Below are 14,814 nucleotides of genomic sequence, written 5' to 3'. Positions count from 1 at the left end.
CTCCATCCTCTGCTCAGCCCATCTCATTAGCTGGCTGCCTTCATTAATGCCCACTCAATACCAATGTCACACACTGTGCCAGACAAATCACGGCTAGATTAACACACATTGTGCCTCCTTCCTGAGGGCAGTGAAACCTTCTAAAGTCTTCTTGTGATGCAAAAGTTTTTTGTGACATGGCAAAAAAAGATGTCCAGCATGTTAGTCATCAAATCATGGAAGAAAAGGTGTCAATTATGGTCTGGTCTAACATGCCGCAATGAGACTGCTCGCCATGATTTTTTTTATAGAGGCCCGTTGCTATCGCAACGTTTCTCTGTCAACATGCTACCATGTGTGTGACAAGCAGATTTTCACTTGCCCTTGTGTTTGTCTTGCCAATCCTTGAGGCATGGTCCGCTTGCCACCAAAGAAGGCCAAACACTCAGCCAGCATGTAGCACAACTGCAATTTAGATGCCTGCATAAGGAAGTGAGCATGGATTGCCCAAAAAAATTGCAAAATTGCAAAATATCATCTATTCAGATTGTCATTGGTTATCACATTTTCTGGTTAATAATCTGTGTGTATGATGAAGTGAGCATATTTACACACAAATGAAAGCACATTTATATTGCTCTCCAATAAAAAAAAATGCAAAAAATAAAAGAATACCTTCCTGACACTGTTAGCAAAAGCGACCCTATAGAATTGTCGTTGCTCGACTGCATTAAATTGCACCAAATGTCCTACGGAGAAACACAACGTTCCCGTTTTCTCACACGCTGACAAGACGCTCAGGTCTTTTGAAGGCAAAACACATGATCAAATGCATCTGTAAAACAACACACTCCTTTGTACCCACACTGCTCTCAACAAGACCCCTCAATGAGGTAAGCCAATGATTAATAACAGCTCTCAGTATTTATCAAGTCAAGTTTATTTGTATAGCCTTAAATCACAAGCAGACTAAAAGGGCTTCACATAAACAAAAATTGGCAATTATTCTCAAATCTGATCTTAAGCTCCCAAAAGGGCAAGGAAAAACTCAAAAAAACCCTGTCAGGGGAAAATGAGAAACCTTGAGAACCTTCAGCATGGTGCTAGGTGGCCATTATGTTTTTATGTACCATATGAACTGCACACTTTTGCAGTGTTGTTTGGATGCAACACGTGTACATTTCTACAGTTATACACAAATGCTATCATCTGTCCGATGCAAGCGCATTTAAACATGGACTACTTTTTACACTCATGCATTCTTATTTTAAATGTAGACTTGTTGCTGCAGGATTTCCATTGCACTCATGCAACACGTTCAGCCATTTCCCATTTTAGATTCTGCAAAATACTGCGTTGTATGCATCCACGCCAGAGTCTCAAGGCGTTTCCACATACATACACGAGCAAGCGCCAAGTGGGTGACAGACTGAGTTGGTGTCAGCGCTCTTGGCTTCTTATACATTCCCCTTTAGGTCATGTTACCATCGCCAGGCCGAGCGAGCGGGCGGGCGGGTTGACGTGAGGACAGCGCTCGGTCACCTTGCACACTGGCCCTAATGTACACAGTGCAGGCGTCACTGAAAGATCTCGAGAAGGTGGAGTGCACATAAAACCACGTAGCTGCAATCGAAGCTGCGTGATCGCCTGCAGAAGCGTCAGCGACGCCAAAACGCGGCGGAAAAACACGGTACGAAAAGCAAAAAGGAGGTGCATTTACCGTGTCATCAAAAGGCGTCCGAGCCTCTCCCAGCTGGCCGCAAGTGTCAAAGCTTGTGCCACCACGAGCCGTCCGTGTGTATGCGCTGCGTCCTCCCCCATGCCTGGACAGTGACAGTCAGTACGGACCGCCGAATGCCGGTCAGGACAGAGCACGGTTGCCTCGGCTATGAATGATTCGGCTCAGAGCTGCCCTCCAGCGGTGGAGCAAGGAACTACGATGGTTTCATAAATCCTTGGGAATGCCGGCGGAATTAAAGAGACATGACGCTAGATTTGACCCCGGCAACGGGATTTAGAAATGAAGGAAAACTTTGGTGCTTCAGGAACTTTCTCATTTTTAAACAGACAGATCAATTGTAAATGATTATAAAAAATATGTAGACATTTTATTTATTATGTTGTTTATTTATTATTTATTCATCACTCGTATTTATTCATTGTTTGTGCCTTCTTGTTTTTATTTTTTGTGTTGTTTACTTGTATGTATATTGTGAACTATGTGGGATAGTGGGAACGTAATTTCGATTTCTTTGTGTCTTGGCATGTGAAGAAATTGACAATAAAGCAGACTTTGACTTTGACTTTTCTGCACAGCAATGAGAGACCTTGATTGGCAGGAATTGATTGTGGTCACGCCCACAACGGCACAAATCACCCTTTTTAAAATACCCTGGTATGCATGCAAATGCAAAACTAACTCCTGGTCTAACATGCATGCATATGCATTAAGTATCTAGCTGGATTTGCACTGGTCAGGAAAAAAATAATGTGTGTGATGGGTCATCAAGAACTTGGGTCCAACCGAAACTTGGCCTCTTTCCGTTTGGACAAACTTCATTAAGTAGTACACAACAGGATTTATTTCTGTGCATCTGTGCTTTTTATTGCAATAATACATCTGGAAATAGAATATATATATATATTTACACACACACACACAAACATCAACATACATATTGTCAATGGTTAGAAGAAAACTAAAATTTGGACATTAAGCAGTAAATACAATTCACAAGGGCTAAAAGACAATAAAGTAAACATTAATTGAATGAAGTGGGTGAATTCTTCATCACACATACACAACTACACGCATCGGCTAAATTGTTACCCTTGCGTTAACGGGAAAAAAAAAAATCCAACAATGGTCACTGAAATGACATTTTGTTTCATGGTCCAACAGAATTATTAAAACAAACTAGCCTGGACAAAAATGGGGCCATGCTACTTAATATTTGTTAACTTGCTGAGCAGCACTTTCAGTTCTCGAATGCTTTGATACTTTTGAAATTTGATTGTACCCTGCACAGATTCAAGACATACTTTGCTGACTGTAGCAAAGCAGCTCCAGAACGTAACCTTTTTATTTTCAAAGTAGGTACAACGTTTTGTTTTACCTAGAAAGGTGACACATGATTTATTAGTTAATTTGTCTTTAATCTGTGTACTCCAAAATGAAATTCGCCTGGTGTGACAAAGTGATTGACGCATAAAAAAAATACAACCAAATACATATTCATTTTGTCCCAGGTACAATTTAGCCTCCATGTGTACGTATACACATTCATATGCATACACATGCAGCGTTTAGCTTCAAACACATGCACACAAATTGACATTAGCTCAAGCTTTCATGAAGAACAATTTAGCACTATTTTTTTTTCCTGTTCCGTAGTTTCATATCCATCTTAAAAGTGCAGATATTTTTTTTGTATTGAACACTAACAATGCCAAATCTACGCTAGCTTTACTAAACTGCACTGAACTGCACATAACAGACAATCAACAATCCAACTTCCACTAGAACGAACCTGATAAAGTCATAATCTTTGGAAGAACAAAGGATAACAAGTCATACTGTCATAGTGTGTTTACATAAGTAAATTGGGAAAAATCTTTCTCAATATACTGTCTGTGTTAATATATACTTTGGGCTTACACTGACTTAAGCCATAGACAAGTTACAGCGAATCAAAGGTTTAACATTTACAACTTACAAGTACTTTTTTCTTAGCCACTACATGGTCACTAGAATCCTGCACAAAGCAAGCAATCTGCACTGTATTCATGTCCATTTTAATGGCGTTCTCTTGTTATTGTCTCTTTGTACTCACAGTATCATACTGACTATAATTTAGCAAGACAACATACTACACAAGAAGCTAAAAACAGATAGCTTTTTTTTTCCCTCCAAGATGCACAAAACAGCACTTTTTTTTTTACAATCATCTATAGCAATATTTTTACAGATAACAATTTCATAACAGTATAATTTCCCGTAGATTGCAATGATATGACGGCAAATATACTTTGGTGATATTGCCGATAGAAACATGCTGAGATAAGAAGGAGAGGGGGGTTGTATAGTGTCTTTTACCAGATGCCTATTTAGAAAGGTTGACAGAGGAATGACTTCTTCTCTTCCACATTGCAACTTGTTTGTGGCTAGTTGTCGCATTTCTGAAGCCACTCTACTCATAAAAGCTGCGACCACTGTAAAATAGTAGATGAAGATAAAATGGTCTGGTTACAGTTCATCTTCTTTATTATTGGCACAAAACATCCAAAAATAACATTATGTTTAATAATAATAATAATAATAATAATAGTACAAGCATGATTTTCATGCAAACACACCGATGTGAAGTGAATCACAGCATGGATGCAAATTTTTTGGTAGCATTAGCAAAAATGTTAGCGTTTTGTGGTTGTGCAACTGTTAAATGCAGTATAAAAAGACTCGACAACCTTATGGGTGCTATTCTAATGGCTTATGCTATGCTATTCGAAAAATTCTGTCTTGTTTGTTGTTGACCTTACCAGTACATAGTGGCAGCTTAAATTCGGATTTGATTGCCTTCATTCAACCTGATGCAAAATAAAATGATTGACAATGAAAGGCGTTGCAGTTGTCGTGACATACACAAGCACACACGATGGAGAAAGTAAAAAAGGGATGAAAAACAAATACATTTAAATTGATAGATGTGGCTATACTCACGCCCCCTCATCTCTCAGCAGAGACAGGAACTTGGTCACTCTGTAATCTTGGTCCATCTAGAGATAATAAAATGAAATGTCATTTTTCTTATCTTCTATAAATGTCCTTTTCTGAATATATTTATGACAAATATAAAAAAAAAGAGTGTATCATATTTCTCATTTCCAAGCAAATATGAAAGACTAATTACGATGTACCTGCAGCGACATCTCGATAAGCACGAGGAGTTTCTTAATGCCGATCCAAACCCGCTTTCCTTTAAGCTGATGTGCGATGCTGGCCCTTTCTTTGTCTGAGAAACTCCCCAACAGCTGCATAAAAAAAAAAAAAAATGTCAGTGATGCCTGCAAGAATCTGCAAAATTGGCATTTGATTCCCTAGCTGGAAAACAAGGTTATTATATTTGTGTATTTTTCAATAACTGCCTAGCTCTCGGCGAGAGCGTGCATAATTCATTCAAATGTGGGTGTCAATTTGCTCGTACCTCTAAAGCGTCGACAAGCTGCTCCCCAGTGGAGATGTTAGGGATGTGTATGGTGGTGCTGAAGGCATCCAACATCTCCATCTCCTGCAGGACGTCTTTCCTGCTGGTGGTGCCAATGATGAGCAGCTTCCGACCCTGAAGGAGAAATCAATTAAAGCCCCCTGACAGATAGATTTCATTTCAGAGATTAATTTTCTATTCATATTGCATTCATGTCTGTCTGTTTTTTGTTTTGTTTTCTGACCTTGGGAGGTGCTTTCTTCAGGAGCACCAACAAGGCTTGAAGAACCAAATTGGAGAAACGCGGTCCAATTGGGACATAATCGAGGAGACGTTCGATGTCATCAACCACCACACAGCTGAGCTGGGATTTGTAAGCGTCATCAAAGACCTAAAATACAGAAAAAAAATCGAAATAGTGATTGTAGTGTTTTTTGTTTCCTTTCTCTCAAGTTACACAGTTGATTTGTTTGCCACAATTGATCAAACAGTGCGGCACTAACCTTTTTGATTGCCTGGCACTTGGAGATCTCTGAGTGTCCAATCATCTTGTCTGGAGAACAGAGCTTAATGAAGGGGAACTGGGAGTCCTCTGCAATCTTGGCTGCCAAAGCTGTTTTTCCACTGTGAGGTGGACCTGGAGGTGCATTTGACAAGCCACAAATGATGTTTTGCTTCTTATTTAAGTGAGAAACTCTTTTTGGGGAAAAGGAGCCCAACTAAATGTATTCATCTTTACAGTATGCTCACCTTCCAGGAGCACAGTCACCAGCGGTGTGCGATCACTGTTCTTGGTCTGCTGTACCAGCAGCTCTCCATCATCGAGGACATGCGTAACTGGGTCACCCCATTTGATGATGCCATTCATGATGTAGTTGGAGTAATCCTCCTGGTTTGTACCAAACGCCTGGGGAAAAACAATAATGAAATTGTAATCTGCATCTGAGGTTTAAAAAGAGATGATGATACTCACTGGTTTAATGTCATTGTTAAGGGATCCTAAGAAGTCATCTCTGGTGACCTGCAGCTTCTCTGCCCTCTCCATGTCAACCTCAACTGTAGATGTCGCCTGAAAAAAAAAAAAATAGCCATTCAGAAAACATCTCAGCTAGAAGAATTTCACTTCTATTCCACCACCATCACAAGCTCCCATAAAAATTATATTGTAAACTCCAAACGGAATATTAGTGTTTTTGGAGCGGCAAAATCTTTTACAGCCTCTCAAGTGCAATCCCATGGTGGGTGTAAAAAAGAAACAAGATGAGAAAAATCAATCCAATCAACCAATGAACCGCATGACCCTGCCTTTAAAAAGCTGCAATAAAGTGACATTCCGCAACAAAATGGCCGCCATGGTTTGAATGAGGGCCACAATGTTGCCAAACAATCAAAAGCCAACACATTTGTTGTACAATTTGAATCAATAACATATAAAAAATGTCTATTTAGTAGTACCGTAATTTTCGGACTATAAGTCGCGGGTTTTTTTCATAGTTTGGGTGGGGGGGCGACTTATACTCAGGAGCGACTTATATACATATATATGGTTTTTTTTCACTTTTCTGGGCATTTTATGGCTGGTGCGACTTATACTCCGGTGCGACTTATAGTCCGAAAATTACGGTAGTTAGTATTTCAATTAGTGCCCTAAAACGAGCTACATCGTGAAAATCACTATTTTTAAAAGCCTCATTATTGACAGGCAAACTGACCTTGATATGTCTGTTCATGGCAGTGGACTGGGCGGCCCTAACCAGTCCCTCCAGCTCTGCTCCACTGTAATTCTTGGTTTCAGATGCCAGCTCTGGTATGTTGACATCTTGAGCCAGCAGGTTGAAGTTTCGCATCTTATTAGTATGAATTGTGAGAATTTGAACGCGGCCTTTCTCATCAGGAAGACCTGGTAGGATAAGAGAAAGCATTTTAGACGGAATGGTCACAATCATCAGAAATAATAACAAATATTTCTTAGAAATTACAATAAGGATGCCTTTTGCGTTATAAATGGCAGTTGTTCTTTAATTCATCCATCCATTCATTTTCTATGTCAACAAACCCATTCTGATTTTTAGGGACACTTACCAATTTCCATCTTGACCTCAAACCTGCCAGGCCTCATGAGTGCATCATCGATCAGGTCAGGCCTGTTGGTCATCCCTGGTCAAAACAGGAATAGTGATCAATCCATTTTTTATTCTGCTTGTCCTCAATGAAGTTCACCGACTGCGCCGTAGACTGGTTACCAGTCGATCACAATGCCGCAAGGATGAATAAGATTATTTACCAATGACCAGGATGTTGTTAAGTTGCTCCACACCATCAATCTTGGACAGGAGCTGGTTGACCACAGTATCGTGCACACCCGTGCTGCTCGCACCCGTGCCTCTCTGCTTGCAAATGGCATCCAGCTCATCAAAAATGATGATATGAAGGCCGCTGTTAGCTCCCAGCTAATGAAGGTGGAAAGAAAAAAGGTCAGACGTGTCAATGTTGATTTTCTAAAATGTAAATCACAGCAGCAAGTTACACACCCGCTTTTGCTCATCCTCTGCGTCGGCGAACAACTTGCGGATGTTGGCCTCGGACTCTCCCACATATTTGTTGAGGATTTCAGGGCCATTGACGATCTTTGGCTCCCGGGCGTTAAGCATTTTGCCAATCTGCCTAGCCATTAGGGTTTTACCACAGCCTGGAGGTCCGAACAGCAAGATACCCTTCACGTGCTTACAGCCTGGACACAGAAAAGGAAAGGAACGATTCATGAGAAACAAATAAAATACAAATGACAAGCAAAAAAAAAAAAAGGTAATTTCTCACCCATCTGCTCCACAATGTCTGGAGGGAAGACACGAGAAGCAAAAGCTCTCCGGAAAATGTCTGAGAATTCCTTATCCAGACCTCCAATGCCCATTTTCTCAAAGTTCCAGTCTGGGTTGATGATTGTCTGACGTGCTTCCTTGGTCTTTGCCTTACCTACATACAATGAAGAGTACTGGTAAAATAAAATAAATACATATACAAATATACATAGAGCGTCAAAAAACTTTCACTGTAACACATTGCCACCTTGTGGAGACAATAGGAAGACTGGTGTAGCATTCAAAACTAAAGCTTTTTCCCCCTCATTCTTTTCTTCATAATTAATACATATTTTTTATTTCATGGACTTAATAATGCTTCAATTGTTTCAAATAGGAAACATACCAACAAGTGTCAAGGATGAACTCTCTGCCTTCTCAAAAATCACCTGACTGTTGCCCACCAGCAGCCCAGCATCAATCTGTCATTAAAAAAAAATCTGCATTTCAAATAGGATTACCTGAAAATATCGATTTCTTTATTTATTTGTTGTTCATTTTGAACCTTAATTTGAATGTCAAACTATCTCAAGCATTCCGTACCTTCTGTGGTTTCTTTCCAGAGGGTGCTTCACCTTTGAGGATGCTGGCATCCATTGCCTCAATGTCTTTGACAACCAGTCCAAAAAGTTTGTCACAGAAGCTGAACACCAGCTAAGAGACAAATAAGACAGGAAAGATTTGCAACATCAAAATAAAGTCCACATGCTTATGCCTCAAAAGAAATAATAACAAATCAGAAACCTGCTGTGTGACAGAAAAGGCCTGGCTGTTGAACTTCTGGATGAACTCGGCAGCCATCTTGTCTGAGTCATAAGGCGAAGAGTCTGTACTCTTCTTCTGCAGGAAGTCAATTTCGATTGTCATGGCACCGATGCACTGCTTGGACTTGTCAAAGTTGTAGTTGGACACTAAAGACAAACATTTATTTTTAATACCATAACAAAACAATCCATCATGTTTTTTTAATGAGTATGTTCTTCTATTTTCATTGTAATAAATTATATTGACAGAATGCAAGCACGAGATTCTTGCATTGTATGCACTATTCATTTTAGTATAATTACCACTGGCAGAAGTAGAGGGGGGGGGCGTGTGGGCACTGCCCTCCCTCCTTAAAATACACTTGGACCCTCAGGTGACAGGCCGAATACTTGACTTTTGGGAATTTATTTCCACATTGACCACAGCAAAACCTTTTAGTTCATTATAATACATTTCTTTACTTGAGTATCTTTAATAATGAGCACATTACGGAATCCATTTGCTGTGCAAAAGCTTTTTGCTAACTGATTTGACATGTGTAATACCTTCCACTTCCTGGCCGATGGAGAGACCAGCCCATTTTCGCTACAAGACAGATAAAACAAAGAGCAATTTAAAATTTATGAATGAAACGGTTAAGAATACGATTATTTGTGCGAGTACCTGTGGCAGGCTGAATGCAATTGAACCAGGTGCCACAGTGTGGTGGGTCTTGACTGTAAACACAAATTTGTGGTTGGGCGTGGTCTTCACAGTCACGTGTCTGTACAGCACAGGCATAAAAACTTGAATTAGAAGCATTATTACTCGTATCAAAAATAATAATCACTAGTACTAAATCTATTCAGACTGCAGTGTTGGTGTCTTTATTACTGAAGGAGGAAGATGAGTGGGCTGATTAATGATGACAACTCACTGTCCAGACTGCAGATCCTTCTCGCTGACCACGGCACAATTTGTCAGCGACAACTCGTCTGTCGGGCATCGTGCCGCTTGCATGGTCTGCAGAGGGAGAAGTCAATGAAACACACTTGATGAAAAGCAAGGTTAGGTTTAGTTGGCAATTATAGTTCAAGCTAAATTGCGTCTTAAATAATGACAAATCTGCATTCACTTTTTTTATCGTTTTATCACACAGTGGGTTTCATTAGAATGAAAAGCATTTTCTGTAGAGCGCATTTTATGGCAGTAAGTCTTCCTCCATTTTTATCTGGATAAATCAAATGCAAAGACTTTTACAGCACAATTGACTCAGTAGCCAGATGGAGAAATTCCAATGCGCATTACTGCAGCCCAAGCATGTGACATGGTAACCACGGCAACTACGTGAAAATATCCAACAGTGCCTCAGACAATAAAATAGGTTTACTGCAGGCAAATCCATCAGCGGCAACAAAAGCATATATTAATTGATACCACTTTTTTCAATGAACCATTAAAGAGGAATTCATACCCCAAATATTCTTTTTTGTTCTGTGAATCAACAGAGTCAACACCCGCCATCAAGGCCTGTGAAATGACTCAAAACGTGCAATTTGCAGCTCACAAGAAAAATGATGTTTTAGGAAGAATAGGCACAGAATGAATCTGATTGATGAGATTAGGAGGAATGAATCATTGATTTTGGATGTATAACTAAATTCCACTGACACTCGGAGCTGCAGTGCGTCAACACTTCAGAATGGATTTTATGATTGACAAACAAAAATCATTCATACTCACATTCACAGTTTGAAGTCATCGATTAATCTAAATCTCATCTATATGGAATGTTAGTAAACCAGATCACGTGGTGAACCCCCGCAAGCACATTGGAGAACACAAACACCAAAAAAAAAAAAAAAAAGGTGGCCAGCTGAGATTGCAGATCATCCAAAGCAAGAAAAAAAAAATCGTTCCATGACAACTAATTTGCATCTTCAGTCTGTACCCTGCATGCAGCTACTCGTTTTTGACAGTAGACGAGGTGACAACGTCAGAGAATGAATGAATGAATGAAGGAACGAACGAACGAATGAATGAGCAAAATAACAAATAAATACATTAATGGATGCATGGCTGAATAAATAAATAAATAAATAAAAATATAAATATACAATAAATAAATAAAATAAAATAGAAAAGATTTCCATTTCCAACACTGAGTGGCTCTGATGCAGTGGGACCCAAACGCAATGGCTTAGTCCCTGCCCAGGACGGATCCAAGCCTACAGTGGCGCACTTCCTCTTTGCAACCAGCGCTCCCAGAGCAATTACATAGTTGCCAGGTGGGAAAAGCATATTGTTTCCACAAGGAGTCAGAAAAGGAAGTTAGTACTGGACTGGTACCACGTTTCGATGGAATTAGCACTTGTGTTTCCATACATACCTTGAAAAATATTACCACCTTGTGGCGCCAGCATAGGCAAGCAGAGAGGAAGGACAGAAGACAGTTTTTGAGATAGTTGGAGACTTGAGGTGAAGATGTGATGCCGTGGTGGAAAAGCTTCGATGCAGTCACAAGTATGGATTATTTGACATGCATGCCACATACATGCATATGTACTGCACGTGGAATTTACACCAAGGCCAGAGATGATGGGAGTGCATGCTAAGAATTGCTTTTCAAACTGCCCAATTCTGTTACATTCCTATCAGATTGCATATGCAAGGCGCCATGCAGGTGCTTTTTTTTTTTTTTTTTGCCCACATTAAAAATAAAAAGCGACAACAGTATAAATATGGTGGTTGGTGAAACACAAAGCTAGCTTCAGGGAGAAAAGTGTAGCAATCATAAGAGAATACTAAATTGACAAACTAATAATCTAATTGAAAGCATTTTACTCTTATTCAATTTTCTTTGGCTTAGAGGTCCGACAAAATAATTCACCACCCGGTGGGAAATTAACTAGATGAATTCATTTCATAAACAGCATGAGGAAGAGGGCCTAAATCCAAGACTCAAAAGTAAAAAGGCCTTGAGTTCAATTGGTCCTTCTCATCACCTCTTCTGACTCATTCTCAACATCTCACTTCGAAACAACCCACTGAATTATTCATGGTGCTGATCCAGCTACATGTCTGCACAGACAATCAGTGCTGCAGGATTAGGGTGGAGCACGGATGGATGGATGGATGGATGGATGGATGGATGGATGGTACCGACAGCTTCTTGCCAGACACACAGAGGTTCACAAACTGTTTGTGTACGTCTATCTCCACTATGTCCTCTGTGTGTCTACTTAGTGATTGTGTGCTCTAATGTGTTTGTGAGGGAAAACCGTGTGTTATTTTTGTGTGTCACTGCTGCCCGACAGCAAACGGCCCGTCTAAATTTAGTCATTGCTCTCGTTGACACACACATTCGCTCACTCACATGCACTATGATGACCTTATTGATGAAAGCATCTTTCAAAAATTGGCCTGGCTTGCAGGCTGCCAAAAAACCATCAGAGAATTTCAACCGTTTCCCAAAAACACCACATTTAAATGTTTTTAATTGTTTGTAAAGAAAAACATAAAAAGATTTTCGAATGCTTGGTAAATGTAATCAACAGTCGCATCCTAAAATTCGAAAGCCTCCGCAATTCTTCACTTGGCCATAAAATAGATTGAGTAGGAGGTTAAACCGACCCCGAAGATGAGGAAGGCAATTGAAGATTCCAAAATTTATGTTGGCAGCAACTCACTCTTTGCAGCACAAAAAAATTGGACACAATTACTTCACTTTGTCCTTGATGCTTTTAGATCAAGCTGGGAAAGGTTGTCAAGAGGTAGGTGAACCTGAATTCATTCACGCTGTTATCACTTCCCAACACTGGTCTGTGTTCAGTCTCTGGGCAACAAGCTGACACGCACTAGTAATCCACTTAACAAAGCCCACGCTGGGCGTCCGCACTATTGAGTGGTCAGAGATTTTTCATTCATTGTTTTTTTTATTTTTAAACCTTTCAGCACTCAAATTTAGCGGGAATTTACGACTCGATGTGACACCCGGTAATTCCTATATCACTGAATCACAGATTAAATGATAAGGTGTGAATCTATAACAATTTTAGGTTGTTTTTGTGACTGTAAATTTAGTGGTCACCCCTCCATAGACAGATTTCTTTCTACTGAGGAAATGTATTCTTCCAAGCAGGGCCAGCCTTGGAAAGATGATGGAAAGGCTCCTGCAGGACTTTGCAACAGGGGACAGTTTTTCGACTCAAATTTACAACCAGTAGTTACGTCTCCCTTAAGCAATCATATTTTGGACATTGTCTTTGCCGGGGTATGTGTTCGGCATTTGGGTCTGTGGGATCACTAAAAAAGCACAAAACAAATAGATTTAATATTATAAAACAATATTTCCAAGTCAATCAACAGACTTAAAAACCAACTTCAATCATTATGATCATTTTAGCAAACAGTAGCATTTATCAACAATGTGAGGGGATAGAAAAATCAGCAATTTATGAAAGCAAATGACTAATTTTATATTTTTCAATGCCATTGTTGGAATTGTTTGTGTGATGACTGACCGACCATAGTATGCCCGGCAACAGCACAGTAGAGGGCAAATCAGACTGGGGGGTGCAAGTGTGTGTGTCATGGAAAACAGATAATTGACCCCAAACTTTTGAACGGTAGTGTAAATATATACACGAACACATACACAATGCGAGCTTGATCTGCTTTTTGCTAGACACTATCAAAACCAACCAGGCACTCTGTCCATAAGAAAGCAGCCATTATAATAATACCATTGTGATATAGCCTACACAAGATAAAAATGGATTTAAGTCAATGCACAGCTATGCTGTGCCATCCCTCGAAGGCGTCTCCTGTGCGCAAAAAAAAAAAAACAAAAAAAACTGCAGAATGAAGGCAACTGTCTGCACAATACTGCCTGCATATTATTATCATCACAGGGGCTGGCCTCACCACACAATGCATGGCACTATCGAGGTAGTACACACACACGACAATGATGCACACCGTTATGTTATATGCAGTGGAAGGGGAGCTTATTATCAGTGAGCGCTTTTTACGCAGCAGCAGCGTCGGCGGCTCAAGGGCAAGCAGCTCCCGGGATTAAGCGGCCACACTCTTTTGACTGACGGGGCTCTGTTCATTTTTGACTGATTATATCCAAGCGTAGCGAATATGTCCATTGAAGGCACGCGAGTGAGGCTGCAGAATCGAGTGAAATAAAATAAATAAATATATGCATGTATATATAGATATATAACAGCAGCAATGACATTCGCTTGGTTCCATCCGATATTATCGGAGCCAGCGATAGTCCGACATTTTGCTGCACACTTTACCTGAAAAGCAGGAAGCGTCTGTTCGTCTAAAACAGCAAAAATAACAATCGAGTGTTAGTTTTTCTTACCCGGGCCGCCATCTTCACGGTTTGTGGTGGATCAGTGATGCTGTAGTGGTGGTCGGAGCAGGTTCATAAGACGGAGGGACAAGAACACAGAGGCTCGACAGCAGATGGCTTTATAAGGCGTAGCGCACTCTTCTCTGATTGGTTGAACCAACCGGAAGCTTGTCAACTGACTTTGTCCCATTGGCCTACGTGTTCTGGTCCAGCCTACTTGAGCGGGTTTGTTTGACGTGCCAACACACTCACATGTGGACATCAAACGTGCATGTATGAATGTGTAATAAATCAATAAATAAATACATACATACATAAATCAATAAATCAATAAATAAATACAATTGAGATTCCAAACGCATAGGTTTTTGCATGTGCGCGCGCACTGCTATTCACCGTGCGTGTATCAGCACCACGGACAGCAACACAGTTTCAACGCTCATCATCTCTAAACGTTTATTGATAGAACGTACATCAATATGCCTCGTTGCAATTTTATGCAATGTTTTCAAGAAAAACAGAATATTAAATCATTATATAATTTGATTGGTTATTCTCAAGATTCATTATGGCTGAATATGCTGGGAGAATATTTTTGGAAACTAGCTGACTAATAGCTATGACTAGGCCTTAGCTTGATGTCATTGCTGCTGAGTCA

At 40.1% G+C, this 14,814-nt stretch overlaps 2 protein-coding genes across 5 annotated transcripts in view; both read right to left on the bottom strand.

Annotated features, from left to right (window-relative positions):
• LOC119125448 (thyroid hormone receptor alpha) overlaps positions 1 to 1,870 on the bottom strand; it is a 31,171-nt gene extending 29,301 nt beyond the window's left edge. The window contains exon 1 of one of the 2 annotated variants that reach the window (XM_037255997.1): positions 1,700 to 1,870. The gene's annotated coding sequence lies outside the window, so the exon portion shown is untranslated. The remainder of the gene's footprint in view (positions 1 to 1,699) is intronic. The other variant, XM_037255996.1, reaches the window with a different exon arrangement.
• A 1,477-nt stretch (positions 1,871 to 3,347) lies between these two features.
• On the bottom strand, positions 3,348 to 14,291 carry LOC119125400 (vesicle-fusing ATPase). Of its 3 annotated transcripts, XM_037255876.1 has the most exons (22): positions 14,166 to 14,262; positions 11,175 to 11,192; positions 9,723 to 9,808; positions 9,470 to 9,569; positions 9,352 to 9,391; positions 8,786 to 8,952; positions 8,585 to 8,695; positions 8,388 to 8,463; positions 8,001 to 8,156; positions 7,715 to 7,914; positions 7,468 to 7,633; positions 7,266 to 7,340; positions 6,896 to 7,083; positions 6,157 to 6,252; positions 5,934 to 6,090; positions 5,687 to 5,820; positions 5,428 to 5,574; positions 5,184 to 5,318; positions 4,897 to 5,010; positions 4,700 to 4,755; positions 4,519 to 4,566; positions 3,348 to 4,191 (listed from the first exon to the last, which is right to left on the bottom strand). In XM_037255876.1, exons 1-21 carry the CDS (start codon positions 14,175 to 14,177, stop codon positions 4,536 to 4,538), a joined length of 2,265 nt encoding a protein of 754 aa, XP_037111771.1. In that variant the 5' UTR covers positions 14,178 to 14,262; the 3' UTR covers positions 3,348 to 4,191; positions 4,519 to 4,535. The 3 variants fall into 3 exon arrangements, with proteins under 3 accessions (XP_037111771.1, XP_037111773.1, XP_037111772.1); XM_037255878.1 differs by lacking the exon at positions 11,175 to 11,192 and having other exon boundaries at positions 14,166 to 14,291; XM_037255877.1 differs by lacking the exon at positions 4,519 to 4,566 and having other exon boundaries at positions 14,166 to 14,261.
• Positions 14,292 to 14,814: the final 523 nt, after the last annotated feature.

The sequence above is a fragment of the Syngnathus acus genome, chromosome 8 (assembly GCF_901709675.1).
Source record: "Syngnathus acus chromosome 8, fSynAcu1.2, whole genome shotgun sequence".
NCBI classification, from domain to species: domain Eukaryota; kingdom Metazoa; phylum Chordata; class Actinopteri; order Syngnathiformes; family Syngnathidae; genus Syngnathus; species Syngnathus acus.
Note: the sequence above shows the minus strand (reverse complement) of the source record. Positions and strands in the feature narration are given on the sequence as shown.